Genomic DNA, 20,034 nt, shown 5'->3' with positions numbered 1-20,034 from the left:
CAGAAGTGTTCACGGCAGTGAGACCAGTGGGCCAGGGCCAGGAGACAAGATGGAGACCGAGCAAGGCAGGATAAGGGGGAAGGAGCAATACTGTGGAGCATCTTATAAATCTGGCAGAGATATTTAGATTCCACACCACAATAACAAGGAAACATGGAGGTTTCTGGACCATGGGCAACACGATCAAAGTGGTACAGGATAAACCAAACAGTAGATGAGCATCTGGGCCAGGTAGCGCAACTCAAGGCTAGTGACATAGAGGCACGAGCTGGCAAGACCCCAAGAAAGAAAAGACTGAAGGGGAAAGCTATCCAGATCACTAGAATACGAGCTCCAAGAAGACAGAGGAGTGGCCTGATTTCTCACCCCTTTATCCTGAGCACTTAGTAGATGCTGAATAAACATCTGTGGAATGAACAACATGTAGGTGGATTTAAAGGCCAAATGGAAGTCAACAAAGACGAATGAGTCAAGGACTTCTTCAAGATTCAAATCCGAAAGACTAGAATTAAGACAATGGTACCGGCACAGTTGACTTAAAAAGGTAAATAAAAGTAGCCTGTTTTCAGCAAAGGCTCTGCCTCATTACTTCTTGTTTTTCTTTAAAACTTTATTCTGGCTTCTGGTCCATGAAAGAATTAGGTGATTTTGAGATACTAGAATATACTGTCAACAGTGGGAAAAAGAAAATGGTGGGCAATGGGGCCGCCCCATGGCGTAGTGGCTGGGTTCGGCACTCTGCTTCGGTGGCCCATGTTCGCAGGTTTGGATCCCGGGCGCCGACCTATACCACTCCTCAGCCACACTGTGGTGGCGACCCCCATACAAAATGGAGGAAGACTGACACAGATGTTATCTCAGGGCTAATCTTCCTCAAGCAAAAAAAGAGGAGGATTAGCAATGGATGTTAGCTCAGGGCCAATCTTCCTCAGAAAAAAAAAAAAAAAAAGATGGCCAAGATCTCTTAGTTTGACTTTTGGCAATGGAGGAGAGACAATCTCATGAGAACCTAAACTCATGACAATCGTCACACAACCTTCTGATTACTGCCAGCTGACATGCCAATAGCACAGTGGCTTGACCGGACTCCCTATAAACCTTAATGACAGAGCTGGCCAGACTGTGTGGTTGGGTCAGCCTCAAGGCTTTGTCAACCTGAGAAGACTCCAGGCTACCTGCAGCTGGCCAGTCAGGTCTCTGGGGGCTTCTGGAGACTTCAGAACTAGTGCTGCCCAGGAAAAAACTAGGTGATCTTTTGAAACCCTTTCCAAACTAATAATTATTCAAGGTGCCATGTGAGTAATCATGTTACACAGCCCTTCAAATGGTGAGCACCATCAAAACTAGATGTCCCAGGTCCCAGAAGTAGGTGTTGCAGAGCAGACTCAAATTCTTTCTAGGATACCCATCTTCTGTGAGCGTGATCTTTCCTGCTTAAATGACATCTACCTACCGCTAATATCCAACTAACAAAGAACCCTTGTTTCTATAAAATTCCCTAGCAAAAGTAATTTGTTTCATTACTAGACCAGCCAAAACACATTCTTTAAAGAACTGCAAAAGGTTATATGTTTCCAATTTTATTTTTCCTTCTAATGCAAACTTTCCAAAGCCTCCCTTTCATAACACACTGAGAGGTAATGCATGGGTCCAAATGATTGACAGTTTCTTTTAATTTACACACATCTAAGCATGTGTATAAAATGCCACTAGTTCAAAATGCTTCCTTTTCTTAAACACATTTCCTGTTCAGATTATGCATTTACAGGTCTGCAATATATTATTTCTAAAGATAAACAGTCATGTAAAAAATGGAGAGAAAAAAGCAGCATGTCACTACCGCCACACTCAGTCACTCCTTCCCCTTGCATGGCCTCCCGGCAGTGAAAGTCCTAACCTGCTGGTGGAAAGTATGACTGCATCACCACGAACAGGCTTTCCCGGCTCTCTAGAGCCCATAAAGGAAGGGCCACGGGTTCCTTTTCACAGATAGCTTTGAGCCTTAGTTCCTGAGAACCTTTTTTTTTTCCTGGAGCTTAGTATAAAACTCAAGAATTCACTGACTGGAGACATTTTTCCTTTCTTCCTTTTAAAAAGAGGCTTTAAACTCAGACAATCACTATTTCTGACTCCCAGGAAACAGTTGCAGTTTTCAAATTAAAATGTGAAGTACTGGAAATAATGTACTATAATGGCTAAATGTTGAAAAATTAAGTCTTTCAACTTTGCATAAATTTATGCTGCTATACATGAAACAGAGACTGAAAAGTAACTTAAATGGACTATTAGACATCCTGGGCTTTGAAACAGCTTCTATTGAGAAAGACTGACTCATTGCTTAACAAAGACTCTGCTCGAGTCTCCAAGTTGACATTTTAAAAATATCTAATCACCTTTTTGGATGATATTCCAATTACTGAAAACAGTATCTACCACAGTGAAGCAGCTCACTGGGGGAAACAGCCAATTTTGGTTGGAAATGAGAAATATTAAAGCCCTCAAGACACTGAGTTCAGAGGAAAGTTGTCACGGGGAGGACAGGTACAATTCAGCCAAAAAGCTGCCTTAAGGAGCGCTGTCGGATTTCCACAAAAACCCAAAGAGGCAGAAGATAGAGATACGCTTTCTCTAGCATCCCCAAACAGTAATATTTCTTAGCAAATCCCTGAACAGGACTCAGCAAAAGGACCTCCTGTACAGCTTTTTTAGGCAGGCTTCTCTTCAAAACCTTGAGATGGAGTTCTCCCTTTGCCCTGCTTTACAACAAGATGAGCAATAATGTTTTTCTGAAACATTATTTCAGAACCATCTCCCCCTTTTTTTGTACAACGAGCCAAAGTTCATAACTGACTGGGAGATTACCAATCCCAACGGATTACATGATCATTTGCCGAGGAGAAATACCGATAAGGCTCGGAGTTCTGTTTTACAGCCTAAGCACCCAAATACTCATCTACTCTGTCCAGTTTACAATTCTGCGTGCTCTCCAATCGCGGGTAACGTTTGGGGATGTGCCGGCACACAGAGGCTCCCACACTGATGAAAATACCCATCTGCTGCTCAGTGCCAAAGAGGTTTCCCAATCCTAAATCGCATCAACTCAAAAAATAAAGGGAGAAGGGAGAAAGGCGAGGTGGAAAATTTCACAAAACCACCTCTAAGGTGACATGACGTGTCTTCAATGAGATAGTTCAGTTATTTAGAAATGGAGACGTTATCAGGCGGCCAAGGGAGGAGATATGGGGAACGAGGAGGGACAGAAACAGCTGCCCTTCATAACCGGGGCCCCAGACGGCACTGAGGCTGCGGGCTGACCAGTGAGGGGCTTCCACCCAGCCGGACAAAGCTCGGGGTGCCCAGGTAGGGGCCGCCACCGACAAGGAGAAGCCCAGGAGGCAGTTCCCTTCAGAGGGCGCTCATTGGGCGATGTAGGGAAACACGCTCCAAACAGGACCCAAAGGAGGAGAAACCAAGTTCCCACAGCCCGGGCCGCGGAGGAAGGCTGGGTGCCGGCAGCCGGCCGCCGCCGGAGAAGAGACTCCTCCGGGCCTCGGATGCACTCCCGCCTGGGCCCGCGAGGGCGAGGGTGGCGGGCTGGAAGCCTCGGTCCCCGAGCGGCCAGGCGACCCGAGGCCAAGCGCAGTGTCACACGCACCCCGCCTCGCCCCGCATGCTGCACTCCAGAGCAATCCGTAGTAAAATGTCCTCCTGCCCCTAAGGGCCCGCGGCCGCCCTCCGCGCCTCCAGGAGGAGGGGGTCGCCGTAGCGCTGGGATTCCAGCGGCCGGCGCCCCAGCATTTTCCGTCGCGTTCCGCGCACCCCCCGCGGGACCGCGGACTGCGCCTCGGCGAGTAGCGTTTCCACGTAGTGTCTGCTACCTCGCCCCAGCCACGGGGAACATCAAACAAAAGAACTTTTGCAAACTTTCCTCTCCGGGCACTCTCGGGTTTCTTAAATCTGGGCCCCATCTCCCCAGCACTTGCATTCAATCCATTATAAGCTGGCGTGGGGGAATGGTGTGCGGAGGGAGGGACCCCCAAGTTTCCAGGTTGCTCCTGGGTCTTGGGGAGCGCGCAGGGTGCACCCCTTTCCTCGAAGGCCCTACCCGGGCTCCCGTCTCCGGCCACCGTTTCCCTCGGTCCTTCCCGGGCCAGGCAACAAGACCCTTCCGAGGGTGAAGAAGTTGGGAGTGACTTCAGGGGCCTCTGCGGTTAGACAAAACGGCGATTCTCGCGCCCTCATCCCCGGGGACTTCGGGGCAACTCCAGCGAGCGGCGCTTTTCTGCGGGAAGGGAAGGGGAAAAGGGGTGGAAGAGCGAGTGCGTTTGTCCCAGCAGATCCCGGGGGCCGAACGCCGCGTCTGGGGGTGGGGAGGTGGACTCCCCCAGGTGGCGCTCCCTGATTCCCCAAGGGCGCTGCAGACTCCGCTCGGCCTCGAGCACCCTAAACGGCGCGCGTGTCCCCCGCCTGGCTCACTCACCGACTCCGCCGACACGCAGGCCATCAAGCCCAAGGTGAACAGGATCCAAGCGCGCCGCATATTCCCCGGGGACCGGCTGCTCCCAGCCGACGCTTGCAACCAGGGCGAAACGAAGCCTCTTGCCCAGCGCCAGGCGCAGCCGCGCAGACAAATCCGGACCACACCAGCTGCAGCGACCGCAGCTCGGGCTCGGGGGCTCGAGCTCCGGACTCGGGGCGCTCGCTTGCTCCTCCTGCGCCTGCTCCCGCCGCCCGCGGCTGCGCCCCGGAACGCGGCTCCTTCTCACTTGTTGGTTTCTGCACTCCCGACGCTGAGGTGTCGCTCCCGGGCGGCTGCTCTCTGGAGCTCTTCTTGCTCGTGTTTTACTCCTCCGCGGACTCCTTCCCTGTGTCGCGGCTCAGTTTCTGATTCTGAGGAATAAATTAGATGGCTTGGAATGTAGCTGCAGATGAAGTTTGGGGGCAGAGCGGTGGGGGCGCGCAGTCGGCGCGGCTGGAGCTCCCGGAGTATCTGGAGGGAAGCGCGTCCGAGCGGGGCTGGTGGCTCAGCGGCTGCGCCCCTCCTCCTCTCGCGCGGCCGCCTCCCACCCCGGGTCCTCCTCCTCCTCCTCCTCCTCCTCTTCCTCTTCTCCTCCCGCTCCCTCCCTCCCTCCGTAGCCTGCTTCTCCGAGCTCCTCCGGGCGTCTGGGGGAGAGGAGGCGGCAGTGTGACTCCCAGCCAAACCTGGGAGAAATTCCTACAGGATTACGCCCCGATTGGCAGCTCCGGGGACCAGTGGGCGCCGGCGGCTCTGCGCTGTGGCCGCTCTAGGTCGGCTCGTCCGCAATCAATGCTCCGGGGCTCCAGGCGCCTTCCTTTTCTCGCTCCGTTTTTCCCTTCCTCCTCTCCCCACTTTTCCTCTCTCCTCCTCCGTGCTCTTTTCTTCTCTATTCTCTTCTCTTCACTTTCACTTTCTGGAGAAAGATCGTTGAAGCAACGAGAGACATAATTAGCTGGATATTTGCCTGCGAGAATTAGACCAGTAGAAAGAAACTGCTTTGAGAGTTGGAGAAAAACACACAAAGTTTACGGATGCCTTCAAGCAATGTATTCATAAATCGCCAGTTGATGAAAACTGTATTTTAAAAGAGAAGACAATAAATGTAATAAACGTGTATTAAGAGTATTTCCCACCCTCCCGAAAAGGGGAAGTGGAGGAAAACCCCGTAAACCCAAAATACAACACTTTCAAAGCTCATAGTTTCATTAAGAGCTTAAATACCATTTCTGCCTCACACACAGTTTAAGCCCCTAAGGCATTTTATAGGCTCCATTTCAGCATAGAGGTGTTAACATTCGGAAGCTACAAATAGGGCAATTTGGTGAGAAATTGGATAGAGACCCAGAATAATAACAGATTTAAGAGAACTTCAAAGAAAAGAGGAATAAAGTGATTTCTAATTTGAAGAAAATAATGAGCATGTATTTCCTGAATGGAAGTAATTGATCTGAAATATTTTGTTATGAAATTTTTTTTTCAATTCTGTGTCTGTGGTATACTACAGCTGATGACAAATGCATATTCCCTTCCAGTTTCTAACACTGTTTTTCTCTCTGACTTATGGAGTAAATGAGTTACGGAGCCATTCTGCTCCTAGAATGCCTACTGCAGGAGACCAGGGAACTTTCTGTCTTGTTCACCACTGTGTATTCTCATTCCTGATATGTAAAGACACACAATAGTTCTTGAGTAAATTTTGATCCAAAACTCAAATCTCTACTGCATAAGAGCTGTGAGCCTTTAAGATACATAGATGTAGATATGTAGATAGTACACCATGGTAATTTTTAACTTAGTATTAGAATAAAATACAGTAGTACTCTAAGTGAGAATAACAATGTCTTAGTAACCTTTCACTGTAATAAATCTCAAAGAAAGACATTTTAGAGAACTGGAGAGTTACAACTCAAAGTCGGAGACATCCAGCTCTTTGCTTTTGAGTGCCAACTACAAGCTCTCTTTGGGCAAATCTAAGGCACTGGCGGCCAAAAAGACAATGTGGGGAAATAGAAGAGAGAGCAGAGGAGGAAGAAAAGAAGAAAAAGATCAGGAGGCTGGAAGTTGTATCATCTGATGCTTCCCATTCCACAGAAACTGAGCTGGCGCCTGTGGGTCTATGTGGGCCCAGCTTGGTTTTTGGAAGAATGAACTATGGCCGTATTTTTAAGATGGATTCTCTGGGGGTTGAAGAATTTCATGAGATGGGGAGACTTATGAAAAGAGGTTCCAAAAAAATGAGCAATGTGAGAGAAATGCAAAGAGCCATAAAATGTCACCTCTACCCTCAGAAGAGACCTCTAGTCTGCTCTCCAGCCTTCAGGCAAGGCCACAGCCCTTTTTCCCCCAACACTTAAGAATCCATCAAAGAAATTAGAATTCCAGCAAAAGGGGAAAATGCACCCATTCGCTGGCTCTCACAGATATTGCTGTTATTGGAGCATCTGCCTAACAAGAAGTATGGTGGCTGCTCTCTGGTTCGGCTGGGGCAAACAGTGATAAAAATGAATAAGCAGATGCAGGTGTTGAAGGACTGTATCTGTCCGTGCCCTTGAAGACATACCGCAAGGCTCTCGGCGGTTATGAGTCTCACAGTGACTTGTTTTTTATAAACGGTCGTGCAGCATTGAGGGTATATGTGACAAGGGAATGGTACCATTTTGAGAATCACACAATATCAGGTATATGATAACAAATAAATATTCAAGATCTTACGATCAAATGCATTAACAGGTGTAGCCAAAAGGATAGTCTGAAGGTATAAAAAGCACTAATAGTGAAAGCACCTACACAAGAGCTAGCTACACAAAAGCTGCCTATGCTGAGTGGGGGTGAGGGTAGGGGCCAGGGGCTGTCTGCCGGTGTGAGGAACATGTCTAAACTTGGAAATGACGGAGGTCTGTGTCTTAGTCACTTTGGGCTGCTGTAAGAAAAATATAATAGACTGAGTGGCTTACAAACAACAAAAATTTATTTCTCACTGGGAAGTCCAAGATGAAGGTGCCAGCAGATTCGATGTCCGGTGAGAGCCGGCTTCCTAGTTCATAGATGACTGTCTTTTCTCTGTGTCCTCACGTAGTGGAAGGGGTGAGGGAAGTCTCTGGAGCCTCTTTTATAAGGGCACTAGTCCCCTAAATGAGGACTCTGCTCTCCTGACCTAAGCACCTCTCAAAGGCCCCATCATCACCTTGGAGATTAGGATTTCAACATATGTATTTTGGAGGAGACACAAACATTCAGTCTATAGCAGCCTATTTGTGTGTGTTGCTAATGGGGATTTTGTTTTTTTATCTGAGGACTAAAATTCAGTAGAATTTTGTGGAGTATATCTAATATATTAAGTATAGCATGCTACTAGAGCTAAAGGCTACTCCCTAATACATATGTGATGTCATGTCCTCCATTTAAGGGCTGCGCTTTGAGAGGCACAGCAAATAAAATAGCAAAACCAATCACTTCCCAAATAGCTTCACTGATTGCTAAAAGAATAAACACCCTACCTCAAGAACCTCAGGAGAAAATATAAAAAATGAACAATATGGAGACTGAGCTGCAGAAATGTAAAAAACAGGAATTAAAGGGAACCAGATGAAATGATAGAAATGAAAGCTACTAGCGACATATTTTTTAACCTAAGCTGACACATTGGACTCTGTCATTATGACATCTAATGATATCACATTATAACTGTGGACAAGCAGGTGCCGTGTCCCAAGGTGAGCTGTCAGAGTGGGAAACGTCAAAGGGAGGAAGATGCCACTTTGTTGTTCTCGGTTGTTCTTCCACTCGCCCTTCCTTGGACTGTTATCAGGAGTCTAGGCTAGAAATCCATTTGGTAGGATCAGCCCTGACTAAATTCACTTGAAAGATGATAGAACCGGAGAATAAGAGGAAATCCAGCCAGCCAACTATTAATTACCCATGCTAATAATGGCAAGTGAGCTGAAGCCATGACGGAAATCTACAGGCAATTCAAAAAATCTCTTCTTAGCTTCAGTCTTTCCACTGTTCTCTCCATTTGCCTCTGTCAACCCTTTGCCAGGGAATTTGGCTAATTTGAGTTTCATGATTTGATTCGGTGCTAATGTTGAACAAAATTGTCACATTTTGGGGAGCAGGACACAGGCAGGAAAGTCAAAGAATTGTATAATACATAAATTATCCCCTGAATAAAACAGTAGGCAAAACACTCTTGTCTGTTTCCCTAACAGAGTGGTATGGTTCTTGAAAGACTGGTAAAACTGGACATTTTTTCATTCAATAAGCATATATGGATCACTTGCCATGTGCCAGGTACTCATTGGGTAAGCACATGAATTTTCTTGAAAGGTGTTAGAGTTAACACGTTTTAAAATTGAGTTGTCCTCAAATCACAAAGTCTATGACCAGGGTACATGACAAATTTCATCCTAAAATCAGATATGAAATTTTAAAGAAAACATTGTTTATAGAATTATATCATTCTTAGGCATCAAAGAACATTTTCCTAAGAGCCATACTTGGATATATGAATTTAGAAAGGTTCCATAAAGGTATCTTCGAAGTATTTGCATTGCATTTGCATATATCCAGTTGGACAGGAAAATCTAATCTTGGCTGATTTTATGTAAAATGGTACTACTCTTGTTAGTACACTCTGTAGACTATTACTTTAATGGCAGCCAGCCCTACCTCATTCACTGTTATTAGAGTTCCATCCTCTCTAGGATGGCACCCCACATACTATATGCTAGAAGGGGAGCCCTACATGCTGTATACTAAATGATCCCATACCTCCTTGCTCACAATTATGGATGGATGTGGGGGGAGGCAATTTATTAGTGGGCCAGTAGCCAATCATATTCACCCTGTAGATCATTTACATCAAGGAATTCAGAGTCTAACTCGATTGTACATTGGCCTGGGAGTCATCCAAAACTAGCGAGGGGTCCTTGTGTGCTGAAACAGAAAAGGCTGCTCTACAGTGGAAGAATAAAGCAGGGCAACAGACAGAAGCAGAAACGGAGGACACGTGGCTCCAGAAGCATGTCAGTTCCTGACTTCCTTTTTCAGTTCCTTTCCTAGCCTCTTTTGAGACCCCAATCGGCTTTATTTCTTTAAGATCTGTGAGATACTCTGGTATTCTTAAAGTAAATTCCTCATTTTTTTTAGCTAGTTTAAGAAGGCTTCTGTTCCTGGTAAACAAATGATCCCGGACAAAGACAGAGATGAAAACGAGGCAGAGTTTTGACTACCTTATCTTCACTCTGAATAGAATGGAATTCTTGCTGTGTAGTGCTTTAGAAGGCATGTATGGATAAAGAACAGTCTTAATGAAGACAAACTACTATAAAACTAATTCAGATTTTAAGAACAAAATTTAAAGAAAATGATGTTTAAATTATTGAGTTACCTTGGGGGAACTATTTTCCATAATCAGTAGAGTTAGATATCTTAAAAACTCTAAAAGCAGAATAGAATACATACGTATTTCTCTGAATAGCATAGTATTAACACTGGGATCACCTATAGGTTAATGCTGGAAATTGCTTCATTGAACATTTTTCTAAAAGATCTAGAAGGCAAAGTGCACAAACATCTGGGTGTGGAAATGCTACTAAATTCTTTCAGGTGGTGAAATGTGAAACAGGTAGCATGGTCATGCTTGGGTGAGTTGTTAAGTAATGCAATACATTAAGGTGACACAATGTGGCATCTTACACCTGCTGTTGGGGAGGCTGTACATTACAGTGGCTATAGCTCAGGCTTTGGCGGCAGGCAGACTGGGGTTTGAATCCCAGTTACACCTCTTACTGTGTTCTAAGAGGCCTTGATACCTGAGCAGTCCACTAAATCTAAGCTTCAGTTTCCTCATCTGGAGATTGGAAATAATAAGATTAATGTGTGGAATCTATGAGCTAATGCATTTAAAGTATTTAGCAAGTTACTTTGCACATAGTGAACTTCCAATAAATGCTAGTTGTCTCCATAAATGCCAGTTATTATAAATGCTGGTTGTCATTATTAGTATTTCTTCCACCTGGAATAATCTCTCTGTTCTCCCAATTCTCTGCCTGGCTAAGTCCTATTTGCCTCTTCAGTGTCAGTTTAGAAGTGTCCTCATTGGCAAATATTTGAGTGCCTACTGTGTATCACACACCTCCTCCAGGTAGCCTTCCCTGATCCCTCTAGACTGAATAACAGATTTTTAAGACAATTAATTCTCACCTATTAATTATAACTTGAGGTAGAATATTTGAGTCATGATAAAATTTGCTCTTAGAAACATGTTGTGTTGTGGCTAAAAGTTCAAACAAAAAACTGAATAGCATTAGGAAGGGCATAGGAAACAAGTACCCATCATTCTATCTTTTTTAAAAAATATGCACCCTAAGAAGTTTAAATCCAAATAAAAACCCAGAGAAAGAGTATAAACTTCCAAAATTGCAAGTTCTGAAATAGAAATAAAAAGAATTGAATTGTTAAAACAAACAAACAAAAAATCACTACTTTGAATTCAGATGAAGATAAAGGAAAATGCTTCTGGGAAGGAAAAAAAGACTACCACGGAGTGATATGTCTACCTTATGCTCCTTTCTTGTATTATTAGTGATGTGAAGGACCTCGGAGGGAAGTTCTCTGCAGATTTCACTTCAGTGTTGCATTGTAAAGCAGCTCTTCCCACCCCGCCCACCCCCCCAGGCACACCCCAACACCCCAGGTTTCCTGTGTGGACAGCCCAGCATGAGTTGTCCCCTTTTCCCTCCCACTCCTATAACCCTAAATGGGTACACACGTACATGACACACACACAAGTGCGTTTGTTTGTTTTGTTCTTATTTGTTTTACAAAATGAGATCTCATTTAACATTTTCTTCATCTTGTAGAAATTCCTCCAAGTCACTTGACAGAACTTTCATTCTTTATTCTTTAACGGCTGCCTATTTCCCTTTGGTGTGGGTATTTCATGCTTATCCAACGATTTCCCTGTAATAGGCATTCATTCTGTTTCCAGTTGTTTCCTACAAACAATCTTACAGGAAATGCCTTTTATATATTTCCTTAATTAATAGTGATTTTCTTTCTGTGGGCTAGATTCCCAAGAGCGAGATTGTTGGGTTGGAGAGTATAAATATTTTTAATTTTATGAGATATTGTTTGACAGTTTTACAATAACAACAAAAAGTTCTCACCCTTCCACCAGTGGTATTTGAGAGTCTCCTTTTCCTTTCTCCACGGCCCCACCAGCAATAGGTGTTAGCTTTCTTTTTGGCCAGTTTGATAAGTATGAAGTGACAGCTCATTGCTAGTGTTATGTGCATTTTCCTGATTACTCTAAGTGCTTTAGAGCATCTTTTTCATGTGTTTGTTATATTTGGAGTTGGTCTTCTGTGAATTGTCTGTTCATATCCTTTTCCCATTTTTCTACATGGTAATATGCCTTTTTCTTATAAGAGCTCTTGTATGATTGCTATTAATATACCCATCTACTACTGTGGTATTAATCCATCTTACGTATATTCTTATATGTACTGCAATGTATTTCCAATTCTCTATTCTATCCACTGATCTATTTGTCTATTCCCATATCATACTGTATTCATTTGATTACCCTGACAATATAGTACCCTCCCATATTTCTAAATGCCATCTCCCTACTGTCCCTAACCACACAGTTTTCTTTTCTTTTTTTCTTGCTTTTCTTGGATATTTTTGGCTAGTTTTTCATCCATATAAATTCTTTTTTTTTTCTTCACATTTTCTACCCCAGTAGATAGTTGTATGTCATGGTTGCACATCCTTCTAGTTGCTGTATGTGGGACGCGGCCTCAGCATGGCCGGAGAAGCGGTGCGTCAGTGCGCGCCCGGGATCGAACCCGGGCCGCCAGCAGCGAAGCGCGCGCACCCAACCGCCAAGCCACGGGGTCAGCCCCCATGTAAATTCTAAGGACATTGGAGACAATCAAAATAAACCATTTTAGAATTCCATTTGTAACTGAACTAAAATTATATTGGTTTTGGGGCACTTAACATTTTTTAATGATATTAAGTCATCTCAAAGCAGAAAAATGTTACATTGAACTTTGTTCAGATCTTTAAATGTCTTTTTATAAGATAGTGTAGTTACCTATAGATCCTGTGAACTTCTTTTTATATATGTTCTCATTAATTATATATACTTTGTCACATTATAAATACAATTTCCCCCATTTTCATTTAGGAACATATTGCTAAAGGAAAACTTTCCTATCTTTTAATATTTATTTTGTATACTACCATAATTAAAATTCTTTAATTAATCTAGCACATTTTTTACTATAGTCTCTTGGATTTCTCGGTATACAATTATATCATCAACTAAAAGTGTGGCTTTAATATCTTTTCTAATATCTACGCCAGTTATTTAACAACAGAAGTTTTATAAACAATAATGATGATAACAAGGCATTCCAATCCAGCTCCTGATTTTAATGAAAATGATTTAGTGTACTGTGTTTTATCATTTAGAGTGACAGCTGTGGTTGGTTTGGGAGTCGTCTTTAGCAGATCAAACATTTTCATTACTTATTATGAGTTTTTGTTAGAAATGGTTGTTGAATTTTATCAAAGGCCTTCCAAGATTTATTGATATGATTCTATGGGTTTTACCCTTTAGTTGGTCGATATAATAGTTTGTGTTGATGTTCCCTGAGAGTGATTTTCTAATAGCAAGCCACTTCCACATTCCTTAAAAAAAAAACCTTACTTGGTCTTAGTTCATCCATTTTTGAGAACTTGCTAATGTTTACTAATATTTTACTTAATTTTTTTTGCATCTTATTTGAAAATGATACAGGTCTATAATTTTTTCATCCTGTTTTCTACTGGGTCAGGCTGTGGCATTAAAGTTGTGCTGACTACAAAAAATGAATTGGGGAGATTTCTATATTTCCTCTCTGGCCTGGACTAATTTGAGCAGCATTGGAAGGATCAGTTCTTTAGAGATTAGATAGCACCTGCTCTAGCAACCAATTTACTCTTGGTGGCTATTTAAATGGTAGTTCTCTTACCACTATTTTTTCCATCAGAGTTGGTCTATTCAAGTTTAGTATTTCTTCTTGGGTCAATTTCAGTCATTGGTATTTTGCCAGAGAGTCATTATTATTTTCTAGGTTTTAAAAGTGGTTGCTATATATTTGCTTTTAGAGAGAGAAGCATTCTCTCATGATTCTTAAAATTTCTCCTGCATTCTTTTCTCATTCCTAACCTTGTCTCTTTGACGCTTCTTTCTCATCAGGCTCCAGTGATTTATCTCTTCTACTACTAATCTTTTTTAAAGGAATTTTTACATTTACTTATGCTTACTCATTTTGTGTTTGTTTGCTTTCTCTTTTATCTTTATTAATTCTCTCTTATTCTTTTCTTTTGTTTTTTAAATTGATCTCTTTATAATTTCCTAAATGAAATTCTAAGTTCTTTTTATTTTTGTCTTTCTTTAATAATAAAAGCATTTGAGGCTATGCATTTTCTCCTGCAGGTAACTTGTTCTTCTGTTTAGGAGCTTGTAAGATTTTTAAATTATCTTTAGCATTTAGGAGTTTTGCTAGGAGAATATAGCTATGTCCTTGTGATTTCTCTTCAATGTACCTTTCAGTTTCCAGCCGCAGGTCTTTCTACTCGAGTAAAAGACTTCTTGTTTGTTTGTTTAGTTGTGGGTTTTTTTAAGTCATTTATTTGTTTTCTCTCTTTTGATTTTTTTTCTCTTTCTGTTACTCCTATTATTTGTCTGTTAAGGGACCTGAATACATTCTCTGAATTTCTTATCTTTTCTGACATGATTTCCATCTCCTCATATTTTTGCTTGCGTGTCTTCACGAATTTCCAGACCACTAATTCAGATCTTAACAACAGTGATTATTTTCTCTTTTGATTCATCTTCTGAATTTTTTATTAGGAAATCATGTTTTAATTATTAATTAATTAATATTTATTTATTTATTTGCAGGTGCATTTGAGCTCTTTTAAGTGCATGTATTTTTTTAAACTTATGTTTCCATCTGTCTCCTCTAGCAGTTTTATTTCCTTGAGTGTGCGATCTAATTGTTTTTCCTCTCTCGGGCTGCTGGGAACCGTCAGACGGGGTGCTATATTTCTTTGTTGGCTGGTTTGCTCTCAGATCTGGTTGATCTGAGAGTATCCTTATGATGAGGATCCACAGGTGATGGAAGTTAAAGGGGTTCTGCTCATGTGTCCCTGCACCCATAGGTAGGCTTGCTGTCAGTTCTCTTACGTCCCTGCCAGGTCACCTGAAGGAAGCCTCTCTCCTCCCTGGTTCTCAGCCTCAAGGGCAGGGAAGATTTGCCCCTCCTTGGCCTTTGCAGAAGGGATCAGAAAGACTTAGTACACTGATACAGAGCAGACAGTGTCTCCTGCCCCACAGATGCTCCATGGCCCATTTCTTTTCTGGATCCTCCTTAGGAGAACCAAGGGCACACATGGTGGGAGGTGGGGGGTGGGCAGTGTGTTTAGGACTAGCACTTTGGTGGACCCTCCTAAGCTATCTTTTATTTTATATTTTCTAAAAGGAAATACACTACTGAAATTATGACAGAGTGGCTGGAAAGGGCTGTGAAGCCAGACAGACAGATCTAGATTTTGAAGCCCATTTAGTGAGAACAGACATGGTTTAAAGAGCAAGAGTTCTTTGTAAGGTGAACATTTCAGGCAAAACTTCATGCAAACCAAGGAATGTCTGCATATAAAAGACTAGGAACTGGCTCAGGGAGTTTCCATCATTTGCCCAAATAGACCCAACTAGTGAGTTTTGGAGCCAGGATTCCCAGCCCAATGTGTCTGGAACTTTTCAAAGCCTTCTGAAATCTCTTCCATAAATTCTGCTTGCTTGGGAATTGGAGGCATTAGTTACCTGTTAACTTTTTAAAGGCTTAAACAAAATTCATAAATATTTCCCTGAGGGAATTTCCAGTTTTGTTTTTTAATGTGTTTTTCAGTTTCTGTATTTGTAGATTTTTGTAATCCATCTTTTTATTATCAAGTACCAAATGACTTGTATTGTCATCAGAGAACATAATTTGGATATTTTTGTCTGTCATCACTATGCATCTCAAGCAAAAGAGGACCTCAACTTGCTGGGTGGTATTTATTTTATTCTTGTGTATATCCATCATGGATGCTCTCCTGGAGTACCAGATGCAGTAGGGTTACTGTGCTTCAGAAGGAGGCATAAAGGACATTTGAAGGTTCTTCGGAAAAGCAGCAAAACACATGGATTTAGGAGCTATCCAATGAGGAGAGACTAAATGAAACAGTAGAGTTCAGACAAGATAAAGGATAACAGGAAAGTGACTGATGTTTATAGAGTAGTGAAAGTTATCTTGGAAAGAGATCAGGCTTATTCATCAAATCCTGGATTAGGAACCAAAGGGCATCACTTAGTTCTTAGAGGAAAGAGTTTTAGGACAAATGAGAGATAACTAATTGTGAACTTTTGGAAATTTCTTTTTGTTTTTGCTATAACATTTGATTATAACAAATTTTAAACATACGTAAAAGTAAAAAGTAGTACATATTGGAGATCTTTTCCCCAAATAAGGCTTAGAATGAAAATATAAACAGATTCAAGAAGCATTTTCATAATGCACAAATGATGACTGGACGTTGGATTTTTAAAGGTTTTAAGGATTTTTAGAATTCAAGTTTTGAGGTGAATATTCCAGAAGATGTGGATGGTTAATAACTTCGGGGTAATGTGCATGAGTTTGACCTGAGAAGGGAAGCAGTGGGAACGGGGGTGGAAGGATGGCCCACCAGTGTCCCAGAGAAATGTTCTAACATCTGAAAGGGAGAAAACTTATAACAGTTGGGGATGTGACAGTTTTGCAAAAACATTACAAATTAGATTTCTGAACTGTGAATGTAAGTCATAATTCAGTTTGCTTTGCAACATTATAAAAATTCCAAGTTCTTATAAAAACAAAATGAAAGCTTATAAAATTCAAGTAATGTCACTTCTTCTTCTGGCCAGAATGGACTAACTGATACCGGACTTGCCCACCTATCATAAACAACTTTAAAATGGACAAAATATATGAGATAACAGGCAGTACAGGACTGTGATTTTTGGGAGACAGGAAATACATAAAGGGACACCCATGGCTCTGCTAGCTTTCTGACTGCAGGAAATTTCTGGACCACGGCTCAGGGAGAGAAAGCCTGAACTGCAGTCTTGCTGAGTTGAGGAGTGAGATGAGCAATTGGGGCTGCAAAAGGCTAGAATTTGTGAGTAGGGTACTGGAAAGTAGGTAGCTATATAAGGGGTGACCCCAGAGGTCTGTGTGGGGTTTCATCATGGGTCCTTGGAGAGGGCTAGCAGTCTAAGAGAAGACAGTTAAAAGCAGAGTAGAGATGTTACCAAATTGACCTTACTTTGGTGTGACTCCAATGCACATTTGGAGGAGCTCTGAGGAGGGACCCAAGGGTGGGCCTCATACCCTCAATCCGTCCCCTCCCCAGGGGGTTCTTTTCTGTTCAGAGTCATAGATTTGAAATGAAACCGAGGCTGAGTGGTCAATGGCACAAACTTTTATTCAATGGCCAAAAAATGGAGAAGTGGGAACTAGGTTCGCAAATCAACTTCTCAGCTGATGGGGCGTGTAAGCAGTGTTATAATGGGTCTAGGTAATGAAGGGGAGGAAAATTCATAGTTTTCAGAGAAATAGGCAGGCTTTTCTGGAGATCAAGGGTGCCATCTCTTTTCTTTCCTTATTTGGTCGTATCCTGCCATTGCCGTGGCAATTGTAAACTGTCATGGCGCTGGTGGGTGTGTTATGTAGCATGGTAATGTATTACAGTGAGCATTTAATGAGCTGCGGGGTCTATGTCAGGTCAAGTCAGACTGCCATGTTGCCTTTAACTGGTGGTAACTGGTTTTGATGTCTATATGTCTCAGCCATCTCCTCCTTCCTCTCGTTGGGGTTTCCTGTCAGCTAAAGAGAACATGTCAGGCTTATTCTGAGCAGGGCTGCGGTTACTGGCTTATGGGGTGGGTGGGCCGGGTAACAGAGATACTAGAGATTGCACAGTGCTGGTAGACATTGGAGTCCTGGCCCAACCAGAGTAGAGAGACATCACTGCATTCAGTTAAAATCAGAGAACGGCCACATCTTAAGAGTAAGTTCTAGCCATTCCCTAGGACTAAGGACAAAATCAAAATAAACCCGCTCAACAGAGCATAAAACCAAGCCTGACAGGAAAATGAAGGTCTACCAGTATTGTAACTGTGTGCCAGAACAAAACTCAACACTCTTTGAAGGAAGGTAAAACAGTGCAGTCTGTCTACAGTGAATCACTCACAATATCCAGAATACCATTGATAATTACTAGACATGCAAAGAAATAGAGAAATGTGAGCAATAATTAAGAAAAAAAGGCAGTCAATAAAAATAGATCCTGAGGTGACCAAGATGTTAGATTCAGCCGATAAGGACTTTAAAACAGCTTTTATAGTGGCTGGCCCAGTGGTGTAGCAGTTAAGTTCACGTGTTCTGCTTCAGCAGCCCAGAGTTTGCAGGTTCAGATCCCAGGTGCGGACCTTGATAAGCACTGCTTTTCACGCCATGCTGTGGTGGCATCCCATATAAAGTAGAGGAAGATGGGCACGGATGTTAGCCCAGGGCCAATCTTTCTCAGCAAAAAAGAAGAGGATTGGCAACAGATGTTAACTCAGGGCTAATCTTCCTCAAAAAAAAAAAAAGAAAGAAAACAGCTATTATAAAAATTTCAAAGACTTGAAGGAAAAGATGGACATAAAGAATAAACAAATAAGAAATATTAGCACACAAATGGAAATTATAAAAAAGAATCAGGTGAAAATTCTAGAACTGAAAAGTAAAATATTAGAAAAGTGCAAATAAAAGAAAATGAACAGAGTCTCAGTAACTTGTGGGACAACATCAAGTGGTCTAACATACATGTGTTAGTGCCCAAGAAGAGAAGAGGAGAAGAGACAGGAGGGGAGAGGAAACAGGGGAGGGGAGAAGAGTGGGAGGACGAGGAAGAGAGAGAGAGGCAAAAGAAATATTTGAAGAAATAGTGACTGAAAAATTTCCAAAATTGGATCCAAGAAGCTCAACGAATAGCGTGTGAGATAAATACAAAGAAAACTACACCTAAGCACATTATAGTCAAGTCGATGGAAAACAAAGATGAAAAGAAAATCTTTAAAAAGTCAAAAATAAAATACACATTTGGGGCCGGCCCGGTGGCGCAAGCGGTTAAGTGCGCGCGCTCCGCTGCGGTGGCCCGGGGTTCGCTGGTTCGGATCCCGGGCGCGCACCGACGCACTGCTTGGTAAGCCATGCTGTGGCGGCGTCCCATATAAAGTGGAGGAAGATAGGCACCGATGTTAGCCCAGGGCCGTCTTCCTCAGCAAAAAAAAAGAGGAGGATTGGCGGATGTTAGCTCAGGGCTGATCTCCTCACAAAAAAAAAAATAAATAAATAAAAATAAAATACACATTTGGCACAGGGAAAAACAATAGGAATGTTAGCTGACTTCTTTTCTGCAACTTTGGTGGGCAGAAGACAGTGGAAAAGTAACTTTAAAGTGATGGAAGGGGAAAAAACAGTCCAGAATTCTATATCTAGGAAAAATATCTTAGAAAAATAAGGATGAAATAGACATTTTCAGATGAGCAAAAGCTGAGAGGATTCATTGCCAGCAGACACGCACTGTAAGAACTATTAAAGGAAGTTTTTCAGGCTGAAAGGAAATGATACCAAATGGAAACTAAATCTACAGGCAGGAGTGAAGAACACCAGGAATGGTAAATAGATGTATACATAATTTTAAAAAACCCGTTTTTCTTCTCTTAATTTCTTTAAAAGACACTTTACTGTTTAAAGCAAAAGTAATTACAGTTTTAGTTTGGGCTTTATAATGTATGTGTAAGAAAAATCCGTGAGAGAAATTGCAAAAAGAACAGAGGAGAGGAGTATATGAAATTATAGTAAGGTTCTTACATTTTATATAAAGTGGTACAATATTAATTAGAATTAGATATGGATAAGGTGAGGATGCATATTGTGATCCGTTGGGGACCAACTCTTATAGTGTGCCTGGGACTCGTGTGTTTCCTAGAATGTTTGGTCACCCCATTTCACATTTGAGGCAAATAGAATAAAATTGGCACGAGGGTAGACTTAAACCCATTTACAGCAATACTTACATTAAATTCAAATGGACTACACATACCAAAAGCAGAAATCAGTCTGGGTAAAAAAGTAAGACTGAACTATAGGCAGTTTATAAGAAATGCGTTTATATATAAAGACTTGAATAGGTTGTAATTAAAAGAATAGAAAAAATATACTTGGTAAACGGCAAGCCTAAGAAACTTGGTGTAGCTACATTAAAATCAGACAAAGTAGACTTCAAGACAAAAAATATTACAAAATATTAAAAAAGACTCTTCTTAATGTCAAAGTGTCAATTCATCAGGAATACATAATAATCCTGAACGTGTATGCACCTAGTAATAG

General features: G+C 42.1%; 1 protein-coding gene across 1 annotated transcript in view; it reads right to left on the bottom strand.

Annotated features, from left to right (window-relative positions):
• The window catches only part of SDC2 (syndecan 2), a 104,744-nt gene extending 99,786 nt beyond the window's left edge, over positions 1-4,958 (bottom strand). Inside the window, exon 1 of the mRNA XM_058564671.1 lies at positions 4,481-4,958. Coding sequence (XP_058420654.1) covers positions 4,481-4,540 — 60 coding nt within the window. The 5' untranslated portion in view covers positions 4,541-4,958. The remainder of the gene's footprint in view (positions 1-4,480) is intronic.
• Between the last annotated feature and the right edge of the window lie 15,076 nt (positions 4,959-20,034).

The sequence above is a fragment of the Diceros bicornis genome, chromosome 21 (genome assembly GCF_020826845.1).
Source record: "Diceros bicornis minor isolate mBicDic1 chromosome 21, mDicBic1.mat.cur, whole genome shotgun sequence".
Taxonomy (NCBI): Eukaryota; Metazoa; Chordata; class Mammalia; order Perissodactyla; family Rhinocerotidae; genus Diceros; species Diceros bicornis.
The sequence above is the reverse complement of the archived record's forward strand: the minus strand, read 5'-3'. Positions and strand labels throughout refer to the sequence as shown.